This window comes from Microcebus murinus, chromosome X (assembly GCF_040939455.1).
Source record: "Microcebus murinus isolate Inina chromosome X, M.murinus_Inina_mat1.0, whole genome shotgun sequence".
Classification (NCBI taxonomy): Eukaryota; Metazoa; Chordata; class Mammalia; order Primates; family Cheirogaleidae; genus Microcebus; species Microcebus murinus.
Genome location: NC_134136.1, coordinates 30,004,663 through 30,031,991, shown reverse-complemented (window position 1 = coordinate 30,031,991; position 27,329 = coordinate 30,004,663). Strand labels below are relative to the sequence as shown.

Here is a 27,329-nt window from a genome sequence, read left to right as displayed (position 1 = left end):
AAGATTAAATATATTTTTAGATATTTTAAAAATTAGGAGTAGTACTGATTATAGGATTTCACTAATTCTAGGCTTGTGATGAAGTATTCTGAAATTTATCCTAAGTAATACCCAGGTACTTTTTCTTTCCAATCTAAATGTCTGCCCTAGAACTCTTCTATTGGTAGCTATAGAACCCATAGAATCTTTATCCCTATACAGGTCTCCCTTTTCTGTTTAAGATCTACTTAAGAGTAGATCCACTAATATCTCATTCTCGTTTCTTTATCAATCCTTCCCTTTCCATTATTTCCTAGTGGCTAATTTCTGAATTGTCAGTTTTATTTTTACTTGTTGCATCATTCTGACAAAATATCAATACATCAATGACAACCATTAGCAAGAACCATGTTAACTATTTTCACCATTTCACAACTTCTAGGGAGTAAAAATCCTCAGTACCTTCCTGACTAAAGATTCTCACTTTAAAGGAGAATTACGGAGATAGGATCGAGATGGCTGACTAGATGCAAGTAATATGTGTCTTGTCCATGGAGAGGAACCAGAATAGTAAACAGATGCTCACATTTCAAACAGATCATCTATAAGAGAACACTAGAATTCACCAGGGAAGTGATGGGAAGCAACAAAAGTGGGTAAGGAGAGAATTCAGGGCAACTTGCCTGGCCAGGGACTGGCTAACAGATGGGAGAAGCTCCTGCATGTGGAGAAACAGTGAGAGAGAAGCTCCCCCACCAGGACTCCACTCTCCGAGACAAGCTTTTACAATCATGGCTACAAGAGAACCCCTGACCCGCACAGGTCTCAGGCCTAACATAGGGAGCTGCTTAGAGATTGCACAGAGACACTGTTCCAGAAAGAGAACTCACATGGGATCCCACAGGCATCTGAACCTAGAGCAGCTGGAGCTAGGCACCATTCTGAGAGCCCAGATACTGGGTAACTGTGGGCGTGGCTTGCATCCACTGTAGCTCCAAGCAGGGATAGAGGAGCTCCCACATATTCCCAGAAAGGTCACCACTGCCCTACTGCAGGCTGCCATTGAGACGGAGAGGTAAGTGGACAGTATTTTCCACAGTTTCTCACTCACACTGTCTACGTGGGTGGGGCCCCCCAGCCTTTCTTGTCACAGGCCCAGGGCACCATTTCAGGAGTTTGAAGCTAGGCAGTACCCCACCCTCAGTCTGAGTTTGGGCTGACACACAGCTGCAGCTGTTACCCAACTAAGGATGGACAGGGCAGCTTAAACTCTCCTATGTAAAGCTAAAATAATCCCCAGTGCCATGCTGTGGGCTGCTATGAGACAGAGATGAAAGAAGATGGCACTATCCCCAGCATCTTGCCCGTGCTTTTTGCCTGGAAGAAGTCCCACCCTCCCTGGTGACAGGCCCAAGGTACAAGTTTAGGAGTTTAAAGCTGGGAAGCACTTTGCCCTTAGGCTGAGTTTTGGCTCCCATAGCTGCCATCCAGCTGAGTAGGGACAGGGGAACCCAAGCTCTCCTATGTACACCTAGGACAATTTCTACCACACCACTTTGGGCTCCTGTGAGACCGAGCTGTGAGCAGACAGCACTCCCCACATTTTTTTTTGCCCATTCCATTTACCTGAAAGGGGCCCTGCCATCTTATTATAATCAGAATGACTAAAGTTTAAGTGAAAGAGAATTTTAAGATTAATAAAAGTGTCTAGTTACCTATAAAGAAAACCCCATCAGACTAAAAGTAGACTTCTCAGCAGAAATCTTACAGGCCAGAAGCAAATGGGATGGCATTTTCAAAGTGCTGAAAGAAAAAAAAAAACAAAAACTGTCAGCCAAGAATTTTATATCCCGCCAGAATAAGATGCATTAATGAAAGAGAAATAGTTTTTCTCAGACAAGCAAATGCTTAGAGAATTCATCATCACTAGACCAGCCCTGCAGGAAATACTCAAAGGAGTCTTACACAAAAGACAGAAAACAAAGAAGGTCATTATATAATATACCTGCACCCAACATTGGAGCACCCAGATTGACAAAATAGTGCCCTAAAATATGGTCTATCTTGGAGAATATTCCATGTGCTGATGAAAAGAATGTATATTCTATAGTTATTGGGTAGAATGTTATATGTCTGTTATGAATAAGATTCCCATTTGGTCTAAAGTCTAATACAAGTCCAATGTTTCTTTATTGATTTTCTATATTGATGACCTGTCTAGTGCTGTGAGTGGGGTATTGAAGTCTCCCTCTATTATTGTGTTGCTATCTGTATCTTTCTTTAGGACTAATAAGATTTGTTTTATCAATCTAGGTGCTCCAATGTTGGGTGCATGTATATTTAGGATCATTATGTCTTCTTGCTGAATTGATTCCTTTAACATTATATAATGACCTTCTTTTGTTGTTGTTGTTGTTTTTTACTGTTTTTGATTTAAAGTCTGTTTTATCTTCCCTAGAATGGGGAGGCAGCAAATGTTACAGGCCCTGGTGGAGTTCCAGTTTAAGGCAGTAAATATGCAGCAGACCATAACCATTATAGACACTATCTATGTTGCATGGCTCCTCCACACAATTATTGATACCAGCAGAATTACCAGAATAGTCAGATTGGGGGATTAAACAAGGGATTGGAGAGTGCTACTGAAGGCCAGACCCAAGAACGCAGGCCCTACCTCAGGTGAAGGTTCCCACTTACTACATGTGGAGACCCTATGGGTGTCAATCACAGTTTTCCAACCTTCCTGTGCAGGGAGAAGTGATATAGAGTGCTGACAACTAGGGTGCAGGAGAATAAGGTCGATCAGTAAGACAATATGCATTGGAGTTTATAGTCCGCTATTCCTCAGGGGCTCTCCTCGCCAAAGACAGCCCAGAGAGGATGGCAACAAAGAAGATAAAGAGAAGGGAGATGAGACCCAAAGTCAGCAGCCTCCTCAACATCAGTACTACCACAACTTCAATTACCAACATAGATGCCCAGAAAACCGGGCCTAAACCACAAGATGGCAAAGAGACAAAAGCAGCAGATGGACCAGCTGAGAATTCATCCGCTATGAGGCTGAGCAGGGCGGAGTTGAGTAAATGCCACCTTACCATCTCTACCATCATCCAGTTTAGTCATCTAATGAGAAGAAATGAATATGAAATTCCAGCAATAAGAAATGAACAAAAGATTGGAGCTAAAGACCTTAAGTGCTTGCTTTTTGCCCGTTGACCAGATAACTATTAATAGATTTGCATTATCTAGGCAGCATGGAGTCTTTATTAATATTTTTACCTTAAAGGTATCTTTTTTGGTAATAACAAACATGTTTTTTAAAAAAGCCTGGTTTTTCTCAATATGCCTTTAAAGGTTTTTAAATTGTTTCATATCTGGTCAAGTTGAGATTTTTAAGAGCTTCATTTTTAATTTGTAATAAAAGTTTTCAACTTGATTTTTTTCAAAAAAGTCAACAAACTGCAAGCACTTATTTAATAAATGTCTTAAATAATTTAAAAAAATAGCAAATGGTGGAATGAAAAAGCCCTCCCAGAGCCTCCAAATTCTATGTTAAGATTTTGGCAGTGAATTTGTAATAATAAATGAGTACAATGATTTCAATTATACCTCTCTCAATTTACTATTAGCTATAATATCTTGTTGTACTTATGTGTGTGTGTTGGGGGGAGGAATGAAGATTAAAAATAATACAATATTCAAGAAACAGTCATGTCTAACAGAAAAATCAAGTAGATATGGTTGGGTGGGGTTTTTATTTTTGAGGTTAGAGGAAATGCAAAGACAGAGTAGAAACAAAAGAATGTTATTTAATAGCTGTGCAAGAAAGAAAATTAGAAAATATTGTTGTAATTTTTTAAAACCTAAATAAATGGATTGCTATATTATGCTCATTGGTTAGAAAACTCATTATTTTTAATATGCTAATTTTATCCAAATTAATATATAGATTCAACATAATAAAAATGCCAACAAGGTTTTTTTGGTGGAAATCAACAAGATGCTTAGCTTAACTTTATCATTCTACATTGTATACATATATCAAAATATCACATTATACCCCATAAATACAATTGTGATTTGTCAATTAAAAATATTAATAAAAATTAAATTCATATGGAAGGGCCAAAGCAATCTTAAAACAACAACAAAGCCGGAGGGCTTATACTATCAGATATCAAGACTTGTTATAACACTACAATAATTAAGACAATGTGGTATTTGTGCAATGATAGTCAAATAGACCAATGGAACAGGATACAAAATACAGAAACAGAACCACCCATATCCAGTCATCAGATGTATGATGAAGGCACCATTACAATTCAGTTGGAAAGGGTTAGTCTTTTCAATAAATAGTGATGGGTCACCTGGATATCTATATAGAAAACAAACTATCTCAAACCATACACAAAAATTAATTTGAGATGGATCATAGACCAAAATGATCTAGAACAACAGATCCTGGTAAACTGTTTCTATAAAGGGCCGGATATTATAGTAAATATTTTAGGCTTTGTGGCCCATATGGTCTCTGTCTCACTACACTGATACCATAGTGTGAAAGCAGCCATAGATGATACGAAAAGGAATGGATGTAGCTGTGTTTCAGTAAAACATTATTTGGGCCAGATTTGGCCTTTGAATTGTAATTTGTTGGCTACTGTTTTAGAAAAACACAAAGGATCTTCTGATCTTAGGAATAAACAAAGATCTTTAAAGTAGGACACCAAAAGTGCTAACCATATAAAAATGGCTAAATTGGACATAATTTTAAAATTAAGAATGTCTGCTCAAAGGATACCACTAAGAATACGAAAATGCAAGTCACAGACTGGGAGATTTTTGTAATACATCTGACAAAGGACTTGTATTTAAAATATATAAAGAACTCATACAAAACACAAAAATACAGTAATAAAATGAGCAAAATACCTGAATGGGCATTTTACAAAAGAAGATATCTGTATGGCCAATAAACATATGAAGAGATGCTCACCATCATTAGTCATCAGGAAAATGCAAATTAAAATGATATTGTGATATCACCATACATCCAAAAATAATAGTTAAAAGCAAATGGACAGACAAAACCAAATGCTGGCAAAGACACAGAGCTACTGAGATTGTAATACGTTACTGGTGGTAATGTAAACGTATATAATCACTGTGGTAGTTTTTACTAAAGCTAAACATACATCTATCGTATGACAAAGAAATTCCACTCCTATATGTGAAGTGAACTGAAATGAGTGCTATTGTTCCATGAATGACATGTATAAGACTATTCATAGCAGTTTTGTTCATAATTCAAAAACTGGAAACTCAAACGTTCTACTCTAGAATGGATAAACCAACTGCGGTAAATTCACACAATGGAATTAGTATGTGGCAGTAAAAAAAAAGAATGAAGTATGGCTGGGCGCAGTGGCTAACACCTGTAATCCTAGCACTCTGGGAGGCTGAGGCAGGAGCATTGCTTGAGCTCAGGAGTTCGAGACCAGCCTGAGCAAGAGCGAGACCCCATCTCTACTATAAATAGAAAGAAATTAGCCAAACAACTAAAAATAGAAAAAATTGGCCAGGCGTGGTGGCACGTGCCTGTAATCCCAACTACCCAGGAGGCTGAGGCAGGAGGATCCCTTGAGCCCAGGAGTTTGAGGTTGTTGTGAGCTAGGCTGATGCCACGGCACTCTAGCCCAGGCAAGAGAGTGGGATTCTGTCTCAAAAGAGAAAAAAAAGAATGAACTACTAATATGTACAATAACATGAATAAATCTCAAAAACATAATATTGAACAAAAATGTAATACATGAGTACATAGTTTGATTCCATTTAAATAAGTTCAAAAACAGGGACAGCAAACCTATGGTGATAGAGGCTAAAACAGTGGTTACCGTTGAAACTATTGATTGGGAGAGGGTGGGTGATAGTTAAATGATTGTGTGAATGTGTGTGTGTGTGTGAATTAAGTTAGTTACACTGAAGATCTGTAGACTTTACTGCATGAAAGAAAAAATATATAAAAAGAGAAAAGAAAATATCAATTAAAAATACTGTTATCACATTAGAATTTAATAAGTAAAATGATTGCTTCTCCTTCAAATTGATAGTTGCAAGAAGGGCTATTATTGTCCATTAGATCATCTTCTAAACAGATTATGCTTTCCTTTTGCTAACTTATAAGATCTTTCTGCTTTGAATGTGGTATCCAAGTATAACAGAGCAGATGTGAGAATTGTATTCCTATTCCTAAATATTATTTTATGCAATACAGTCATGATACATTCTTCAGAAGACTTGCTGTGACAGAATTTAGGATGTTTGCTTTTGGCAAACAATCTGAGTAAAGATGTCATTCCTCACTGTGTGTGTGTGTGTGTGTGTGTCTGTGTGTGTGTGTATGTGTTTTTTTTTACATTCCCCTGTGGGTACTCATACTCAGTTTGAAAAGCATGTTTTTGGGTAGTGAATCTAGTCACGATAGGTAATTGAGAGGAAAAGCCTTAAAGTACTCAAAGCATCCACTGACCCTTTTTCTTACTGATAAGCAAAGAGATCTTTATAGCTAATTAAATTATAATCATAATATTCCTCCCCTTCTATATTAGCAGTATTTGGCCTCGATTTTCTCCTGAAGTGTGTGCTCACTTAGGGGTCAGGGAGACAAATAATGTCTTATAAAACAAAAGTAGTCATTATTTTCTGCTCCAATAAGTGTGTTTTATCTTTTATCATTAAAAGAGGAATTAGTATTTTTACCAAGAGTTTTCAGATACATTTTTCTTTGAAGGAAGTTTCAGTGTGTTTCAATTGTTCTTTTTTTTTTTTTTTCACCCCTTGAGAAAGTTTATTCAATTGTTCTTAACTGAGGTTCAGCTTGGGGCTACAATTCAAAATGTTTGAATTATGTATAGTGCTTGGTTTTAATTTTCAGTGTGGGAATGTGATAACTGATGACAACATCAATTTTGTAGTGTTAAAGCGTTAAGTGGAGAACCACCTTTCAATTTTCCTTAATCTGGTATGATTTATTATATTAATAGTATGGCCCATACTCATAATATCTATATTTCCTCCTTTAAGGTATTAGATTTTATGATGCTAATATTCTTCAAAAGGAGATATTTTTCTTAAGGGAGTATAAGCGGCAGTTTGAAATGGCAAAATTACGGCAAAAATGAGTTTGACAAAAGTTTTAGATTTTGGGTTTTAAAAAATCTAAAAATACAAAACAGTCAAAAATCTATTACAAAGATTTTAATAATGATGGTACCACTAGCAGAAGTAGTATTTTAGTGGGAAAAAGGTTATTGTTCAATTCCCAGAAATAAAATACTTTATTACTGAGAGGATGGGTATGTATCTGTTTGGGAAGGAGGGAGTGTATAGAAGGAAGAGATTACAGGCAAATCTTTTATGTCCTAGCTCGTTATAGAACCTGATATGGGCACCAAAGTATAGCCCTTGCAAAAGACTTAGAATTATGAAAAAAAACCAAAATACAGCCTTAAAATATAAGGAAACTGATAGAAGATAACAATACTGTATATGTATATGAAAGGACCAAATCTACTCTTTTTAAGCCCTAGAAACAAGGGGACAAAGGAACATGTTAAACAATACCATGGTAATAGGCCCAATCCTCCCTCCCTCTTTAAAAATAAATAAAGACATATCAACCAAATGCAATGTGGGAAGCATTTTAAATATGTGAATCAAACAAATGGTTAAAAAAACAGTTTGAGACAATCAAGGAAATTATAAAGTAGACATCTGGTTATACTAAGGAAGAACTGTTTTTAGATATAATAATGATATCAGCAGATTTTAAAAGGAATCCTTCAGGCCGGGCGCGGTGGCTCACGCCTGTAATTATAGCACTGGGAGGCCGAGGCGGGGGGATCGCTCAAGGTCAGGAGTTCGAAACCAGCCTGAGCGAGACCCCGTCTCTACCAAAAATAGAAAGAAACTAATTGACCAACTAAAAATATATATACAAAAAATTAGCCGGGCATGGTGGCGCATGCCTGTAGTCCCAGCTACTCGGGAGGCTGAGGCAGTAGGATCGCTGAGCCCCGGAGATTGAGGTTGCTGTGAGCCAGGCTGACGCCACGGCACTCACTCTAGCCTGGGCAACAAAGTGAGACTCTGTCTCAAAAAAAAAAAAAAAAAAAAAAAAAAGGAATCCTTCAGGTGATATTAGTGAAAATGGCAGAGTAAGGACCCCTGAAAATACATTCATCCATAAAAGGAAAAAAAAATCCTGGCAAATTAGTCAGAATCAATATTTTCACAACTGTGGGAATTAACCAGAGTCTTATAGCAACCTGGGGAAAATTTATTCAAGATGAACACCTGAATCTCTGTAAGAACAGTTAGCTTTAAGTCATTTTAACTTGTCCTAGATCCATATCCCACTCTCCAGTAGCCTTGAAAAATTACAGCTCACGTTTGTAAAGAAAGCAACAGCCTGGCTGACACGTGCGGGAATAGAAAGGGGGATTGGAGTTCTTTCAAACCTTATTCCCAGACAACTGTCATTACTGTATGTCTGGTAGTTTGCTAGAAGATGCCACTTGCAAAGCTTTCTGTATTTGACCTGATTCAGAGATAACCCAGTGTACCTGCCATCAAATTGGTACTAACTGATCAACACAAAGGTGCTCACATGGTGGTAATATTCATTGGGTGCCGGTCAGGTGGGGTGGGGGTTAAATTCACAACTAATGGAGGCGGAGCACTATATAGGGAGAAAGCATGCTTGTAGCCCTGGCTTGTGAGAGGCAAAGACATTACATGTAACCAAAATATTTGTACTCACATAATATCCTGAAATTTAAAAAAGTCATTATATAATGTTTTTTTTTATTTTAGTGTATTATGGGGGTACAAGTGTTAAGGTTACTTATATTGCCCATGCCCCCCTCCCCCCTCGAGTAAGAGCTTCAAGCATGTCCATCCCCCAAACGTTGCACATCTTACTTGTTGTGGTTGTATACACTCATTCCCACCCTCCTGACACCTGATAAATGTTACTCCTCTATGTCCACTTAGGTGTTGATCCCTTAATACCAATTTGCTGGTGAGTACAAGTGGTGCTGGTTTTTCCATTCTTGAGATACTAAGAAGATCTAAGAAGATGATGGTATAATTTCTATTTTTAAAAATTTTTTGAGACATGCTTTGGGACCTAGGGATATGGTCAATCTTAGATCATGTCCCACGAGCTGAAGAGAAAAACGTATATTCAGTGGTTTTGGGTGGAATGTTTGGGTAGAATGTCCGTCAGGCCCATTTGTTCTAGAGTTCTGTTTAAGTCCATTATTTCTTTGTTAATTTTCTGTTTGGAGGATCTTCTCTGTGCTGTCAGAGGGGTGTTGAAATCTCTGGCTATTATGGTGATGCTGTTTATCATTCACAAAACAAGTCTTGACAAAATGTTTTTTGAGTCAGAGTCCCACTCTTGTTGCCCAGGCTAAAGTGCAGTGGTGTCATCATGGCTCACTGCAACTTCAAATTCCTGGGCTCAAGTGACCTTCCTGCCTCAGCCTCCCAAGTACTACAGGCATATGTCACCACACCTGGCTAATTTTTTCTGTTTTTAGTAGAAACTGGGTCTCACTCTTGCTCAGGCTGGTCTGGAACTCCTGAGCTCAAGCAATCCTCCTGTCTTGGCCTCCCAGAGTGCTAAGATCATACATGTGAGCCACCACGCCCAGCCCTCACAAATTTTTAAAAACTGAAATAATATCAAGTATCTTCTCACACCACAGTGGAATAAAACTGGAAATAAATTCCAAGAGGAACTCTAAAACCATAAAAATACATCAAAATTAAACAACCTGCTGCTGAATGATCTTTGGGTCAACAATGAAATTAAGATGGAAATCTTTAAAATTTTCAAAATGAATGACAATAATGACATGTTATCAAAAACTCTGGAACACAGGAAAGGCAGTGCTAAAGGGGAATTTTATAGCACTGAACACATCAAAAAGACAGAAAGATCACAAACTAAAAACCTAACATCACATCTCAAGGAACTAAAAAACAAGAGCAAACCAAACCCAAAGCTAGCAGAAGACAAGAAAACATCAAGGATCAGAGTAGAACTAATGGAATTGAAACCAAAAAACCATACAAAGGACCAATGAAATGAATTAGTTCTTTGAGAAGATAAAATTGATAGACCACTAGCTAGATAAAACAAGAAAATAGAGAAGATTCAAATAAATACAATTAGAAATGGAAAAGGAGACATCACAACTGATACCACAAAAATACAAGAGATCATCTAAGAGATGATCTCTAAGAGATAATCATCAAGAGATCATGCATAGAGATCACCTCTAGCATACAAACTAGAAAATCTAGAGGAAATAGATAAATTTCTAGAAATTTCCCAAGCTTGAATCAGGAAGAAACAAAAATCCTGAACAGATCAATAATGAATAGCAAGATTGAACCAGTAATTAAAAATCTCCCAACTAGAAAAAGCACAGGACCAGATGGATTCACAGCTGAATTCTATTAGACCTAGAAAGAACTGGTATCAATCCTACTAAAACTGCCCCAAAAGATCGAGAAGGAAATCTTCCCTAACTCATTCCACATATTGTATGATTCCATTTATATGAAATACTCAGCATACACAAAGCCATAGAGACCAGAATGCACATGGGTTGCCTATGTCTGGAAGAAGGGTAGAAATGAAGAGCAACTACTTAATGTGTACAGGGTTTCCTTTTTGGGTGATGAAATAGTTCTGGAACTAGATACTGGAGGTGGTTGCACAATATTATTCATGTAGTTAATGTCACTGAACTGTATACTTGAAAATGGTTAAAGCAGTAAATATTGTGCATATTTTAACAGAATCAAGTAGTAAAATGTAAAACAAAGAATTATCTTACCAAAACTAGCCTTTAAAAAACGCTTAAAGAAACCTAGTAATTCAAAAAATACAACTTATGAAACACTTAAGAAATCAAAGTTAAACCTATTGATGACAGAATAAAAAATGCAAAGAAAAAATGCTCATTGACAGCAAGTAAAATTCTGAGATTTAGGCTAAAAGGAGCTAATGTTATTATTAACCAATGTGGCTACTCTTATGTAAAGTGGCTCATATGTCAAAGTTCTTTAATAAGTGTAGATCCTAGAAAGTCTCAATTACTATAGCCTAAGTTACAGACCAAGAATCATTAAGCTCTTACCTTTACCTCAATTCATTTACAATCACAAGGGAAATGGCTCTTTGAAGTTAGGAAGGACAGGAAACTAGAAATGTAGTCTTGTTCATCATTCAGCACAACATACTCCTGTTCCCTAGTCTAGCTTTCTCTGAATCTGTAAAGCTAAGTTGCACAGGCTGAAGTCTTACTTCTTCATATCCAGCAGTGCTAGACAGTAGGTTATCCTAGACACAGCAATAACATGGAATTGTAAACATTGCTAACATTTTTTACACAGATTATCTTAAAAATGGCTTTACATTTTTGTTTTATCTTTACAATTCTCGCATGAAAGATTAATAATTTTTTTCTACAAATCCATGTCTACAACCCATTTAAAAACATGAAAAAGAGTCTAATTCTATTTTAAACTTCATTCACTCTGGCTATATCCTCATTCAGAATTGGGGAAATTAAATATTTTGTCAGAAATCTAGTTGTGCTTTATTTGTTTGAATACAGCTTTATAGCTACCGTATATAATTCTTAGAAACAAAATATATGAATACCTTTCATATTGGTCAGAAACTTTAAGATAATTATTACAGTGATTTTTACCCATATGCAATTTCATAACCTATTTCCAATTATCTATATTTTAAAAAAGTATTCCAGTGTATCTGTTTTCCTTGCTGATCCTAAAATGTCTCAGATAAGTATTACCTTTAAGTATTTCTACAACTCGGAAGGGCGTGGTGGCTCACGCCTGTAATGCTACTGTGTTTCCCTGAAAATAAGACCTACCCATAAAATAAGCCCTAGCAGGATTTCTAAGCATTTATGCAATATAAGCCCTACCCTGAAAATAATACCTTGTGATGGGCGTGGCTACGCAGCGTTTCTGTATAACCCATGCATTTCCTTGCGGAGTGGTAAAGAAGACAAGCAGCCCTTCTCATCTGCCCCATGGAGACAGCTACTATCCCAGAGGTGACGGGAAAGGTGCGGGCAGCCCCACCAACAAGCTAGGCTCCCCCTGTCAGGTCCCAGCCATCCTGTGCATGCTGCAAGCTGAGGCTTTGAGGGGAAAACAACACATCCCCTGAAAATAAGCCCTAGGGTGTCTTCTTGAAGAAAAATAAATATAAGACCCTGTCTTATTTTCGAGAAAACACGGTAGCCCTCTGGGAAGCCGAAGCAGAAGTCACTCGAGCTCAGGAGTTTGAGAACAGCTGAGCAAGAGCAAGACACCATCTCTACTAAAAATAGAAAAATTAACCTGGCGTCATGTCATGTGCTTATAGTCTCAGCTATTTGGGAGGCTGAGGCAGGAGGATCGCTTGAGCCCAGGAGTTTGAGGTTGCAGTGAGCTAGGCTGACACCACTGCACTTTACCCAGGGTGACAGAGCAAGATTCTGTCTCAAAAAAAAAGAATTCCTACAACTACTTGATAGCTGCACAATTATCACATACAATTCTATTTGCATATTCCTAACTTCCTAGACTGGAAGAGAGCAAGGTATGAGATAAAAGAGAAGCAAATAATGATTTAATGACAATAATTTTTCTAAATTTATGTTATTTTTTTGTTTTTTTTTTTTTTTTTTTTTTTTGAGACAGAGTCTCACTTTGTTGCCCAGGCTAGAGTGAGTGCCATGGCGTCAGCCTAGCTCACAGCAACCTCAAACTCCTGGCTCAAGCAATCCTTCTGCCTCAGCCTCCCAAGTAGCTGGGACTACAGGCATGCGCCACCATGCCCGGCTAATTTTTTTCTATATATATTAGTTGGCCAATTAATTTCTTTCTATTTATAGTAGAGACGGGGTCTCGCTCTTGCTCAGGCTGGTTTCGAACTCCTGACCTTGAGCAATCCACCCGCCTCAGCCTCCCAGAGAGCTAGGATTACAGGCGTGAGCCACAGCGCCCGGCTTAAATTTATGTTATTATACAGTTAGGGTGATCATTATGCAAACATGAGATCTTTAATATTACTCATCTTTTTCTAAAATGGGACTTGAAACAGTCCTTACAAATTTTTAAGCAGCTTTATTTACATAATTTACATAGCAATTCATTCATTTAAAGTGTACAATTCAGTGGTTTTTATTTATAGAGTTTAAAACACTGTTACCACCTTGAAAAGAAATCTCAATTAGCAGTCACTCATTACCAGCCACCCTATCCCCATCAGCCCTAGGCAGGCACTTAACTACTTCCTACCTTTATAGATTTACCTATTGTGGACATTTTCATATAAATGGAACCATATAATATGTGCCTTTTTTGTGACTAGAGTATTTCTCATAGCATGGTGTCTTTGCAGTTTGTCCATGCTGTAATATGTATCACTTCTTCATTTGTTGTTTTTTTGCCAAACAGTATATATGGATATAGCATATTTTACTCATTCACTAGTTGGACATTTGGGTTGTTTCACCTTTTCGCCATTAAGAATAATGCTGCTATGAACATTCATGTTCAAGTTTTTGAGGACATGTTTTCATTTCTCTTGGGTATATATCCAGGAGTGGAATTGTTGGATCATATGGTAACCCTATGTTTAAAATTTTGAGGAACTGCCAAACTCTATTTCAAAGTGGCTACACTATTCACAATCCAACCAGCAATGTACAAACATTTCAATTTCTCTACATCCTCACCAATACTAGCTATTGTCTGTCTTTATTATAGCCATCCTACGTGGTATGAAGTTGTAGTTCATTGTGGTTTTGATTTGAATTTACCTAATTACTAATGTTCAGCATCTTTCCATGTTCTTATTATCTACTGACATATCTTTCTGGGGAGAAATAATCCAGATCCTTAGCCCATTTTTTTATTTTTTAGAGACAGAGTCTCAATTTGTTGCCCAGGCTAGAGTAAGTGCCATGGCATCAGCCTAGCTCACAGCAACCTCAAACTCCTGGGCTCAAGCGATCCTACTGCCTCAGCCTCCCGAGTAGCTGGGACTACAGGCATGCGCCACCCCTGCCCAGCTAATTTTTTTTGTATGTATATTTTTAGTTGGTCAATTAATTTATTTCTATTTTTAGTAGAGATGGGGTCTCGCTGAGGCTGGTTTTGAACTCCTGACTGTGAGCAATCTGCCCACCTCAGCCTTCCAGAGTGCTAGGATTACAGGTGTGAGCCCCTAGGCCCATTTTTTAATTGGGCTGTCTTTTTATTGAGTTGAAAGAGTGGTTTTTTTTTTAATGATATGAATCTCATTTATTGAAAACATTATTTCTCTCTTTTCTCATATTGAAGACTACAAAAAATAAAAGCAGTGCTTCACTGAACTGTCATGAACCTAGAAGCAGCAGCGCTGCCTTCCACACTGGCACGTGCCACCTCTATCCCGCCTTGCTTTACAAAACAGTCCTGAAGCTTAATCAAATAAAACTATTGTACACAACATTTACATTAGAAAAAGACATCTGGGCGTAGGAAAGCCAGGTCACAAAGATTTACTCCTATTTTTGTCTATGAGTTTTATAGTTTCAGATCTTATATTTAGGTTTTTGATCCATTTTGAGTTAATTTTTGTATATGGTCTTATATAGAGGTCAAACTGGACTCTTTTACATGGGGATAGCCAGTTGTCCCAATACCACAGTTGAAATACTATGAGTAGTCTTTTCATAAAAGAATAGTCTTTCCAACTACTGCATCGTCCCAGTATAATAGCTGAAAAGTCTGTTCTTTCCCCCATTGAACTATGATGGCACCCTTGCTGAAAATCAAATTAACCCTAGATATATGGGTTTATTTCTGGACTCTCAATGCCATTCCACTGATCTATGTCTATCCTTACACCAGTACCACACTGTCTTGATTAGTATAGCTTTGCAGTAAGCTTTGAGAACAGTAAGTGTGAATCTTCCAACATTTTTTTCAATATTGTTTTAGTTATTGAAACAATACTGAAAAAATATTATTTTGGGGTTCCTTACAATTCTATTTGAATTCTATAATCATCTTCTCAATTTTTATAAAATGTCAGCTGGGATTTCAATGGACTGGACTGAAACTGTTGACCAGTTTGGGGTGTATTGCTATGTTAACACTATTCTGTCTTCTGATCTATGAATATGGGATGTTTTTGCATTTATTAGATTGTCTTTCCTTTTTTAAACAATCTTTTGGTGTGGTATATTAACTTATTTTGGATGTTAAATCAACCTTACATTCCTGGGATACATCTCAGTTTGTCATGGAGTATAATCCTTTTTATACAGTCATATGTCTCTTAATGACAGGGACACATTCTGAGAAATGTGTCATTAGGTGGTTTCATCATTGTGTGACCATCATAGAATATACTTACACAAACCTAGATGGTATAGCCTACTACACACCTAGGCTATATGGTATACCCCATCATTCTTAGGCTACAAATATATACAACATGTTACTGTACTGAATATTATAGGCAACTGTAACACAATGCTATTTGTATATCTAACTATAGAAAAGGTATAGTATAAATAGGGGAAAAGATAAAAAATAGTACACCTGTATAGGGTGAATGGAGCTCACAGGACTGGAAGTTGCTCTGAGTGAGTCAGTGAGTGAGTGGTGAGTGAATGTGAAGGCCTAGGACATTACTGTACACTGCTATAGACTTTATAAAAACCTTACACTTAGGTTACATTAAATTTTTAAAACAATTTTTCTTTTTTCAGTAAATTAACCTTATCTTACTGTAACATTTTTACTTTATAAACTTTTTTAATTTTTTAAACTTTTTGACTCTTTTGTAATAACATTTAGCTTAGAACACATTGTACAGCTAGCTACACAAAGGTACTTTTTCCTTATATCCTTATTCTATAAGTGTTTTTCTATTTACATTTTTTTTAACTTTTTTGTTAAAAACTAAGACACAAACATACACATTGTCCTAGGCCTACACAGGGTCAGGATCATCAATATTACTGTCTTCCACCTCCTGTTAGGTCTTCAGGGACAATGGAGCTGTCATCTCCTATGGTAACAATGCCTTCTTTTGGAATACATCCTGAAGGATCTGCCTAAGCTTGTTAACTTCTTTTTGTAAGTAGGAGTATAACCTAAAGAACAATAAAAAGTATAGTAAATGCATATGCCAGTAACATAGTTATTATCAAGTATTATGTCTTATACATAATTGTGTGTGCTATACTTTTATACCACTGGCAGCACAGGTTTGTTTACACCAGCATCACCACACACATAATGCATTGCACTACGATGTCACTAGGCAATAGAAATTTTTCAGCTCCATTATAATCTTACGGGTCTATCATTGTATATGCAGTCTATTGTTCACCAAAACATTGTTATGCAGTACATGACTATATGTTGCTGGATTTGATTTGATTTGCTAGTTATTTACTTGAGCTTCTTAGATATATAGATCATTTTTCATTCAGTTTGGAGTACTATCAGCCATCAATTGTTAAATGCTTTTTTTCTCTCCTTTTCTGGTATTCTAATTATGAGTGTGTTTATGTGTTTATGTCCCACATTTCTCTAAGGGTCCATTCATTTTTCTTTACTCTTTTCCAAGTCCATAATTTCCATTTCTGTATATGGAAATTTATATATATATGTGTATATATATATATATATATATATATTCATTCTATCCTTTATTGGTATAGTCATTGTCATCATATCTTCCTCTAATTATTTAAACATGGTTTAATTGCTTTGAACATATTTATAATAGCTACTTGAAGTCCTTGTTCACTAAGTATCTGGTCCTCCTAAAGGGAATTTCTAGTCTTTTTTATTCCTATGTATAGGTCACATGTACCTATTTCTTTGCATGTCTCATAACATCTTATTGAATTGAACACTTTAGATACCATATTCTAGCAGCTCTGGACAATGATTCTCTTTGCTCCTCGGTTTGTCACTGTTGTTTGTTCACTTAGTTGTTTGGTGACATGGCTGGACTAATACTATAAAGTCTGTTTCCCCACAGTGGGTAGCCTCTAATGATCCCGTTTAGATTTTTTTTCTTGTTTTTATATTTAAATCTGGCTTCCTAAGGGTCTTAGGAAGTTTAGGAATTTAACCTAGTAGACAAAGCTGATTATATATACAAAAATGATTTGTTTCTAATTTTTATTCTATTTTTTTTTTTTTTTTGAGACAGAGTCTTACTGTGTTGCCTGGGCTAGAGTGCCGTGGTGTCAGCCTGGCTCACAGCAACCTCAAACTCCTGGGCTCAAGCAATCCTCCTGCCTCAGCCTCTCAAGCAGCTGGGACTACAGGCACATGCCACCATGCCCGGCTAATTTTTTCTATTTTTAGTTGTTTGGCTAATTTCTTTCTATTTTTAACAGAGATAGGGTCTCATTCTTGCTCAGGCTGGTCTTAAACTCCTGAGCTCAAACAATCCTCCTGCCTTGGCCTCCCAGAGTGCTAGGATTACAGGCATGAGCTACCGTGCCTGGCTGAAATAGAATTTTTTACATGATTAAAGTATAGGCTCTATATTAAAAGAACCAATAATTTAAACAAAGGAAAATAATACCAATTTTAGAGAATAAATTTTTCTTTCTTGTAAATAATTCTATGTTTTTTAAAAAAAAGTTATATTCTGCATCTGTGGTATGAGATGCCAAAAAAAAAAGTTATGTGGGGTACCATAGACTTATCTACTTTTCTTTCCAGATCAGCCCCAAGATCTAGAGGAAGGAAAAGTTATGACAAAAAAGATATAAAATGTTAGAAATCTAATAACTTTAGTATTGAACATTATGTCAAAATTTAAAATGCCAAAAATTTTACACAAACACCTGGTAAAGAAAGTATTCCTTTTGTACAATTGCAATGATAAACCAAATTTTCCTTTAATTTTCTAGACATTTTTTGCACTGGAGCAAAATAGCTATTCTTACTTAAATATGTTTTTGCCATAAAGAGGTTTCAAAAAAGATTTCATGGAGACTGGGAGGGGGGGGAGCAGAAGACAGGAAGTTGTTTGGTGGGTACTATGTGTGTTGCTTCAGTGATGTATGCACTGAAGGCTGTGACTTTACTGCAATGTAATATATCAATGAAGCAAAATTGTACTTGAACCCCATGAATATATACAAATTTTTAAAAATGAGGACAAAGAAAAAAATTGCCAAGGAAGATACAGTAGAAGGACTCTAAAAGGAAATAAAGTTGACTATTTCTACAATGGTCACTGGAAAAAAAAAAAGATTTTTCAAATAATTAGACTTGGCTTATTTGCATAATCATATACCCTAATCTTAAGTGGGTTAAAAAATTAATCAAGAGAAGAGAAATATGGGCAAAAAGCACACCCATGGAATCATTATTGAACAAAAAGACAAACCTAAGGGAAAATATTGTTTCTCCTCGAACATAAAGTATAGAAATGTTTCTTCAATGATCTGAAGATTGTCAGTATGAAAGGTTGCATGAAAAATAATCAAATCCCTTCTCACAAGTGAAAGTTCTACATGATTATATCATCCTCTGAAAAACAGTATGGGAAGTTTTTTAGAGAACAAACTCAAAAACAAAAAAGAAATCTTTAAATGATAAAGGTTACCCATTGGGGAAGGAATCACATTTACTTCAAAGCAGCTAAAGTTTCTTTTTTCCAGGTATATAGTCAATATTCCACACAGTTAAATACTCCTCCCCATTCCGCCTTTTTGAAACACTTTCTTTACTTGACTTCCAGCATACCAGTCTCCTGATTTTTCTTCTAGTTCACTGGTGGATCCATCTCAGTCTTTTGCCAGTTCCTTCTCTTCTCTACTTCTTAACGTTGGCATACCCCAGGGCTCCATCTTTTGCCATCTTCTCTTTTCCAGATGTACTAGGTGATATTATCCAATGTTATAGTTATTCCCTGATGATTCTCAAATTAATTTTTCCAGTCCCAAATTGTACCCTGAAGTCCAGATTTGGATATCCAATTGCCTGCTCAGCATCTACAACCTGACATGGCCAAAACAGAACTCAATTCCATACTCCTCCAAATGTATTCCTCATCTAGGATGTCTCATCTCTACATCTCAGAATTCATCCAGTTCAAGTCAAAAATGTCGCAGTCATCCTTTACTCCTCTCTTTCCTCCTCATCATATCTAAGCTATAAGCAGATACTATCTTTGCCACCTTTAAAATAGAGCCTGAATCCAACATCTAACCACCTTCCCATCATCTACCACATGAGTCTAAGATTGTTGCTTGGAGCACTGTAATAACCTAACTGGTATCTCTGCTTTCCCCCTTAATCCTCTTTAGTCTAACCTTTACACTGCAGCTCCCTATTTCATACAGGTAAGTCAAATTATGTCATTCCTCCTCTCAATCTCTCTAATGGCTTCCCATGTACATATTCATGCCAGGCTATAAAGACCTTCATGAACTAGTTCCTGGTTTTCTTTCCTATTTCATTTCTTACCATTTTTCTCCCTTAATCACTATGTTGTAACCTCAGTGGACTCTCTGCTATTCCTTAAACATGCCAAGTAAGCTAACATTGTAGGAGCTTTTCACTTGCCTTTACCTCTGCCTTGAATCCTCTTTCCCCAAGTGTGCCCATGCTCAAATGCTTACTTCATTAGGGCCTCTGCATATGTCACCTCTTCCATCAGGCTTTCCCAAACATCTTATCTAAAATAGCAGCCTTCTGTACATTTTGTTCCAGTGGGTTTCATCACAGGATGCAAGGATGGTTCAACATACACAAATCAATAAATGTGATACATCATATTAACAGAATGAAGGACAAAAACCACATGATCATTTTTATAAATGCAGAATAAGTATCTGACAAAATTCAACATATTCTGTCTCTATTCCCTGCTTTTTTTCATAGCACTTAATATTATATATTTGCTTATATTGTCAGTCTTCTCCACTGGATTGTAAAGTCCATAAAAGCAGGTACTTTGTGTTGGTTACAGATGTATAACCAGCACATATAACAATACCTGGCATGTTGTAATGAGTTCAATAAATATTTATTGAATCAATAAATGAATAAATGGATGAATACGCTTTCTAGCCTGAATGCTATCCAATAATATAATTTAGGGTTTGGTTTTCTTTTTAAAAAAAAAACAAAAACAAAAACCATAAGAATGTGTCCTTAAAGACAAAAATAAATTCAGCTTGATTTCTCTCAAATTATATGAATTTTATTAAAAGGGAGAGAGTTATTCAGTAGCACTGAAGCAAAATTATATAGTAAATTTTCAGCAAGATATTCTGGCTATTATGAAAATTTTTATAAGCTTTAGAATTACTTCGGAAAGTAAAATTGCAGTTAATTTGTGCCTGAACACTTAAAAACTGTAGAGATATATATACACACACATATACACATAAACAAAATAGAGCAGTTTTCAAACTGGTATAAAGAGGAATGTCTTAATTACTCCACAATCCTTTTCCATTCCTTCCCTCATCAAATTGTTACCAGTGAAGGCCCAGGAAGTCACCAACTACTTAGGGCTCTTAGAGTCATACATGTTATATTCTGTTAACTTGGTGCTGGTGCTGTTGTTCACAGTAAGAAAAATGGCAATATCATCAGAGGTTTCACAAAGGCAGCAGAGTACTTTGCACATGTATGTCTGTGGATTAACTGCTGCTGTATATTACCTGCTCTCTTCCATTAATGCCACTCAAAGTACACAAAAATGTTAAAAATCCTACCACAAAATCAGATTGTGTCTCTTTATGGATAATTTGGTAGATGATCATGAAGACATCATTTTTCATGAGTAGACTAAAGAACCTAAATCCTGAAAAATAAGTTAGCCACACCAAGGCTCTCCTGAGCCATGGATAGAAGGCCAGTCTGAGTACTCCTTGAGGATGCCAGTCTGTTAGTAAAATGAACATGGAAACTCAAGTTGAGCCACTTGGCCTCTCTAGCAACAAGGAAGGAATTTAGTCCAGTATGCTCTGTTTATGTCAACATTCATTTAATATTGTTGTGGTATATGCTCTCTGATCAGGGGGATGGAAGAACGATGAATATTACTTCTTATGAAAAGCTGCAAGCCTTGTAACCCCTCTGAAAATAAATAGTCCAAATACCAGTTCCATTTCTTTCCCTGCAGGCAAAAAAAAAGGAAAATTACTTATTGAATATTATACTAGGCTTATTCTCTAATTCCTTTTCTTTCCCTAGGAAAAGTTTGCAGCATCCTGGATATACATAGCAAGAGTTAGGTCAGAGGGACCAGGTTCAGCTCAGTCACTAAGACACATTTAAACTAGAAAGTACCCCAAGTCCAAGGGCTAAACATCCCTTTTATTATACTATAAAAAAAAATTTAGCTGTTCAACTGAATAAAGTACTGTGAAGTGAAAATGTCATTATCCCCACACTCTAGCAATTTAACATCTAAAATAAATAACATAGGAGCACACATTATTATATTACTGCTTACATTAAATATGTAAATAGCAGAAGTTTCTACAATAATGAGACAATTAGGTATGGTTTGTTAAATCAATCTCATTACATTCACACTTTGTATACATTCTACTGTACTATAAAATGAGATAATGCATGGTATAACAGCAAGACTCAAACTATGAAGAGTTATATCATAGAGGAGACTAGAGAGGGTATGTGCCAATAGATTCACATTAAAGCCACTGGAATGAATTCAGAAGGCAAACACTTTGACTTTATGGAGACAACAGACTTAAGATTTGGAAAAAAGGAAAAGGTATAAATTCTCTTGGTGAAATTAAGCTGTATGAAATCCCTGAACATGAATGAAAGTAAATTTATTTACCCGAATAGAGCTCACGTTTAATGTCCCTTCTTCTGGGCTTTCCTTAAAAACAAAACAGAACAAAAAATAAAAAAAGGAAGTGTGGAGACATGGGGAAGGAAATATTTGGTTAGCAAAAATCACTAGAAAATTAAGATGGTTCTTCACTGAACCATAGCAAAGTTCTATTCCTACCATCACTCTTGGATTCCTTTCTAATATATACCCACTATAACCCTCCATACTTCTTTCTCCCGAGAAGCACAAATAGAAGAGAAATAAATTCATAGTAGATAAAGTAAGCACCATTTTGCTAATCTATGGCCTCATTTTTAAATTCTGTACTTAGCCAGTGTGGTAGGGATGAAGGGTGTCAGAAAAGGCTTTCTCTGAGGAATGTAATCCTTTCTGTTTTTTTAGAATGTTGTCTTTTGCTTTTATACATTTAGGGGGTACAAGTGCAGTTTAGTTACATGGATATATTGCATAGTGGTAAAGTCTAAGCTTTTTGTGTCATCACTTGAGTAGTTAAATTATACCCATTAGGTGATTTCTCATCCCTTAGTCTCCTCCCAACCTCCCACCTTCCCAAGTCTCCAATGCTGTAATCCTTGAATTGAGTCTTGAAGGATGAAGAGGAAGTCTGGTGAGGCAGGCTGTATACACAGCAGATTCTATGAAACTCTAACTCTTTATAAAATTTCAGGCCTACATAATCCCACTGTTCCCTAGCTTAAACTATCACCTTATCAGCTACTGTATTTCACCAAATCTAAGATCCATTGGTTCATTCATTCATTCATAAATAAATAGATAAATCCCAACAATTTTTCAAATATCACCAAAAGAAAATGCTGCCTATCAAACTATATATAATACAATGCCTTTTTAACACTTAGAATTTTTATAATGATTGAAGGAGTTGTTTAGATGTGGGTAGATTTTTATTACATATCTTTGTTATAAACATATGATAGCAGATATGAACAAAATAAACTGGTGAAAGTATTTCTAAAACTTCACATTCAGAGTATAACACCTCTAAGTTGTGGGATATCTGTTTTCTCATACCATACTATTCTCTGTGTCAGAGTGTAGGTGATGTGGTATTTCTTTTTCCTTTTGTTTTTATATTTACACATAACTGTACATATTTATGGGGTACAATGAGATGTTTTGATACATGCATACATTGTGTAATGATCAAATAATGGTAATTAGCATTTCCATCACCTTAAACATTTATCATTTTTTGTTGTGAGAACATTCACAATCCTTTCTTCTAGCTATTTGAAATATACAATGCATTTCTTAAAAGAACTAAAAGCTAATGGTGCTGGGGTCCCAATTATGTAAAGCTAACTACTTTTGGCTCCTGCTTTAGAAAAGTGTATAACATGTACGGTTCACTGTTCTCCTCCCTTTTGCCAAATCATTTGGTTTTTGAGAGTTAAAACAATATTCCAATATTGTCTCCAGATTTTTTCCCCAAGCTGTTGACACCGATCCTGCGAAATCTGATTCTGGCAATCTGCCTGTGAACACTTGAACAACAAATGACAACTATATCATGATTGCTACCTGGCTGACAATATTCACAAGATGCATTCTGATCTCTGAGAAGTGAGAAAGTGAAAAAAATGTGTTTTTGGAATTGATGAAATATAGTACATGCTGATAAATTCCATATTACATTTATTTCTCTAGCTTCAACCTCTCTCCTAAGCTCCAAGCCCCCATTCCAAACCATATACTTACATTTCTTCTTGGATGTCTAACCAGCATCTCAAACTTAAGTAGGTCAAACAGAACTTGATTCACAACTTGCCCTCCCCCAAAAACAAAATAACCTCTCCTGTTTTTTCATCAGTATTCCTCTTATTTATTTTTTTTTTTACCAGTGAAAAGCTTGAGCATGTATTCCTCTTATTAATAAATGGAACCACCATCAACCCAGTTGCTCAAGTCAAAAAATCCAAAAGTCCTTTCCACATTCCTACTTCCAATCAAGCTGTCATCAAGGCCTATATGTTCTATCTCTGCAATATACCTGAGATCTGTCCATTTTTATCTATCTCTGCTACCATCATGTATATACAAATCACTATCAATTTCTTGTCCAGACTTCAGCAACAGCTTCCTAACTGGTGTTCCTGCTGCCCTTCAGGCCTCTTATAACTCCTTCCTCTACATAGAAGCCAAAATAATCTCTATTAAACATTAACTCAGACCATATTAAAACACTGCTTAAAATTCTCTCAATCGTCTCCCACTGCACTCTTAAACAGACCTGTAAGACAGATGGTTCCTACATCTCTCCAACGGTATTTCATTCCATTCTCCATATTGTTCTTTAAGTGCTAAGCCACACAGGCCTTACTGATTTTTCTTGAACCCTTTGAGCCATTGTACTGCTCTGGAATGCTCTTCCTCCACCTATTTCCAAACTGGCTCATTCTCATCTTTTAGAAGAAATCTCAGATCAAGTGTCATCTCCACAAAAAGGCCTTCCTTGAGCACTCATCCCTGACAACTCCCCACTCTCTCTCACCCCACTGTTTAATTCCTTTGTAGCATTTATCAGAATTTAAAATTATCATTTTATTTATTTTATTACTTATTTATCATTTGTCCTCATTAATATAAATTCCACTGGGCAGAGATGGTATCTGTCTTCTTCAGCACTGTATTCCCAGTGCCAGGAGCATAAGGAACACCAAGTAAATGTTTGTTGAACAAATAAACAAAGAAACAACTAGTTATTAATTCAAAGGCAATTTATGATAAGAAAACATAGAGCTTGGCAGCTCCATGCACCAGAAGTGATCTCCTGACTGGGGGCTGTCAGGGGTAGAGCATCAGGAAGAGTCTAAAGATTAGATTGTAAGAAAAGAAAATAGAAGCCATGTTTCGAAGACCTGCATTACAGGTACTTCATCAGTTTGTAAGACATGAGTCTGAAACAGCAAGCAGTTTGTTTCTTGAAGAGATCCCTGGATTGTGTGCAGTTATTTGGGCGAGTGGGTCAGGACCCTGCCATGAGACAAGTGGAAGGAAAAAACCCAGTCACAATATTTTCTCTAGCAACAAATGAGATGTAGCGATCAGGGGGCAGTGAAGTATACCAAATGGGTGATGTCAGTCAAAAGACAACATGGCACAGAATATTGGCATTCTGGTCAGAACTCAGGGATGTGGCATATCAGTAGGTGCAAAGGGGTCTTGAATTTATGTGGAAGGGAAAGTAGACTATGGTGAATACATAGATAAAAATACTGTGAGGCAACAAGCGACAACAATCATAGCTGATAACATTATATTTCTGAGTGACCAGGCAAAAAAGAAGGCATAGAATGGACAATTCTTCTTTGGCCATTGTTTGGTGCAGTCTTAATTCCAAATCATGTATAGTCTTTGTAGTTTCTAAAGATAAGAATTAAAATACTCTTTTATATATATATAAAAGAAAGCATAGAGCTTCAGAATTTCCTGAAATGTAGGTTCTACAAATGTTCAAAATATTTCAACTTGGCCAAGCATGTTGGCTCATGCCTGTAATACTACCACTCTGGGAGGCCAAGGCGGGAGGATCACATGAGGTCAGGAGTTCAAGACCAGCCTTAGCAAGAGCGAGATCTGTCTTTACTAAAAATAGAAAGAAATTAGTTGGACAACTAAAAATAGAAAAAAAATTAGCTGGGCATGGTGCCACACATCTGTAGTCCCAGCTACTCGGGAGGCTGAGGCACAAGGATCACTTGAGCCCAGGAGTTTGAGGTTGCTGTGAGCTAGCCTGACACCACGGCACCCAACAGAGCAAGACTCTGTCTCAAAAAATACACACACACACACACACACACACAAACAACAAAATATTTCAACTCATTAAGTGAGCTGAGCTCTTTAATACTGAGAATTGATTGGCCAAATTCAATTTTAGTAAATTATTTCTAAAGAATCTGGCTAATTTGGAATATTTACAAAGTAATAATAAAAATTTTTTTTTAAATAAAAATTGCCAGATAAAAATAAAATTGCTGGTAAAATAAAATTGCCAGAATTAAATTACATACTACCATGATGTCAGAGGTTATTTGTACTACCTCAGGGGTAAGGTACTTAGTGATTAGTTAGTTGGTGATTAGGGCTGAAAAGGCACTCTTTTTCTTTTATTTTTTTAGATAGGGTTTCGTCTCCATTGCCTGGGCTAGAGTGCAGTGGCATCATGATAGCTCACTGCAAACCTCAAACTCCTAGCTCAAGCAATCCTCCTGCCTCAGCTTCCGGAATAGCTGTGACTATAGGCATGCATCACCATACCATGCTAATCTCAAACTCCTGGCCTCATGGGATCCTCCTGCCTCCGCCTCCCAAAGTGCTAGGATTACAGGCATGAGCCACCATGCTAGACTTACAAAAGGCACTCTTTTAAAAGAAAGATTAACATATTAAAACCTAGTATTTCCTGAACCACATGGAAACAAACGACATCAATTACAAAAATGACAGTTTCACATGTTGCCAAATACACTCTATGCTGCTAGAATTTAACCTTCCAGAACCAAGTTTGCTTACCTATATCCAATTTGATAATATTTACTATTTTAAAGATTAAATTTTATAACTAAGAACTAAGACACATTCTCTCTCTCTCCACACACACACACACACACACACACACACACACACACACACACACACACACAATCTCAATTCTACTCTACCTATGATTGATGACATACTTTTACATTTAAGAACTGCAGGCCGGGCGCGGTGGCTCACGCCTGTAATCCTAGCTCTCTGGGAGGCTGAGGCGGGCGGATTGCTCAAGGTCAGGAGTTCGAAACCAGCCTGAGCAAGAGTGAGACCCCGTCTCTACTATAAATAGAAAGAAATTAATTGGCCAACTAATATATATACAAAAAATTAGCCGGGCATGGTGGCGAATGCCTGTAGTCCCAGCTACTTGGGAGGCTGAGGCAGCAGGATTGCTTGAGCCAGGAGTTTGAGGTTGCTGTGAGCTAGGCTGACGCCATGGCACTCACTCTAGCCTGGGCAACAAAGCGAGACTCTGTCTCAAAAAAAAAAAAAAAAAAAAAAGAATTGCAGAAGATGCAACTATTGTTGACAGAGCATAGAGAAATGGACACCCATTCATCGCTAGGGGAAATGTAAATTGGTATAAGTTCTACTGAAAATAATTTGACAATACCTAATAAAAGTAAAAAGCTACACTTTTTAAAAGTAATTTCACTTTGAGCAATTTTATCAAATTTGCATATATGTGAAATTATGTATACAATTAAAAAACATTCGTTAGAGTATAATTTAATAAGATTACAAATAATTTAAATGCTTGATAATAAGAGACTGCTTAACTTATGTTAGATCCATATAATGGAATACTATGCAAACA

At 36.6% G+C, this 27,329-nt stretch overlaps 1 protein-coding gene and 1 pseudogene across 1 annotated transcript in view; one reads left to right on the top strand and one right to left on the bottom strand.

The window, feature by feature from the left end:
• Positions 1 to 20,433: 20,433 nt before the first annotated feature.
• Positions 20,434 to 27,329, bottom strand: part of CENPI (centromere protein I) — a 66,970-nt gene continuing 60,074 nt past the window's right edge. The window contains exons 20-21 of the mRNA XM_012767408.3: positions 21,935 to 21,976; positions 20,434 to 21,241 (exon numbers count right to left, since the gene is read on the bottom strand). Of these exons, the coding sequence (XP_012622862.2) occupies positions 21,110 to 21,241; positions 21,935 to 21,976 (174 nt within the window). The 3' untranslated portion in view covers positions 20,434 to 21,109. The remainder of the gene's footprint in view (positions 21,242 to 21,934; positions 21,977 to 27,329) is intronic.
• LOC105872959 (single-stranded DNA-binding protein, mitochondrial pseudogene) lies at positions 24,819 to 25,367 on the top strand (annotated as a pseudogene).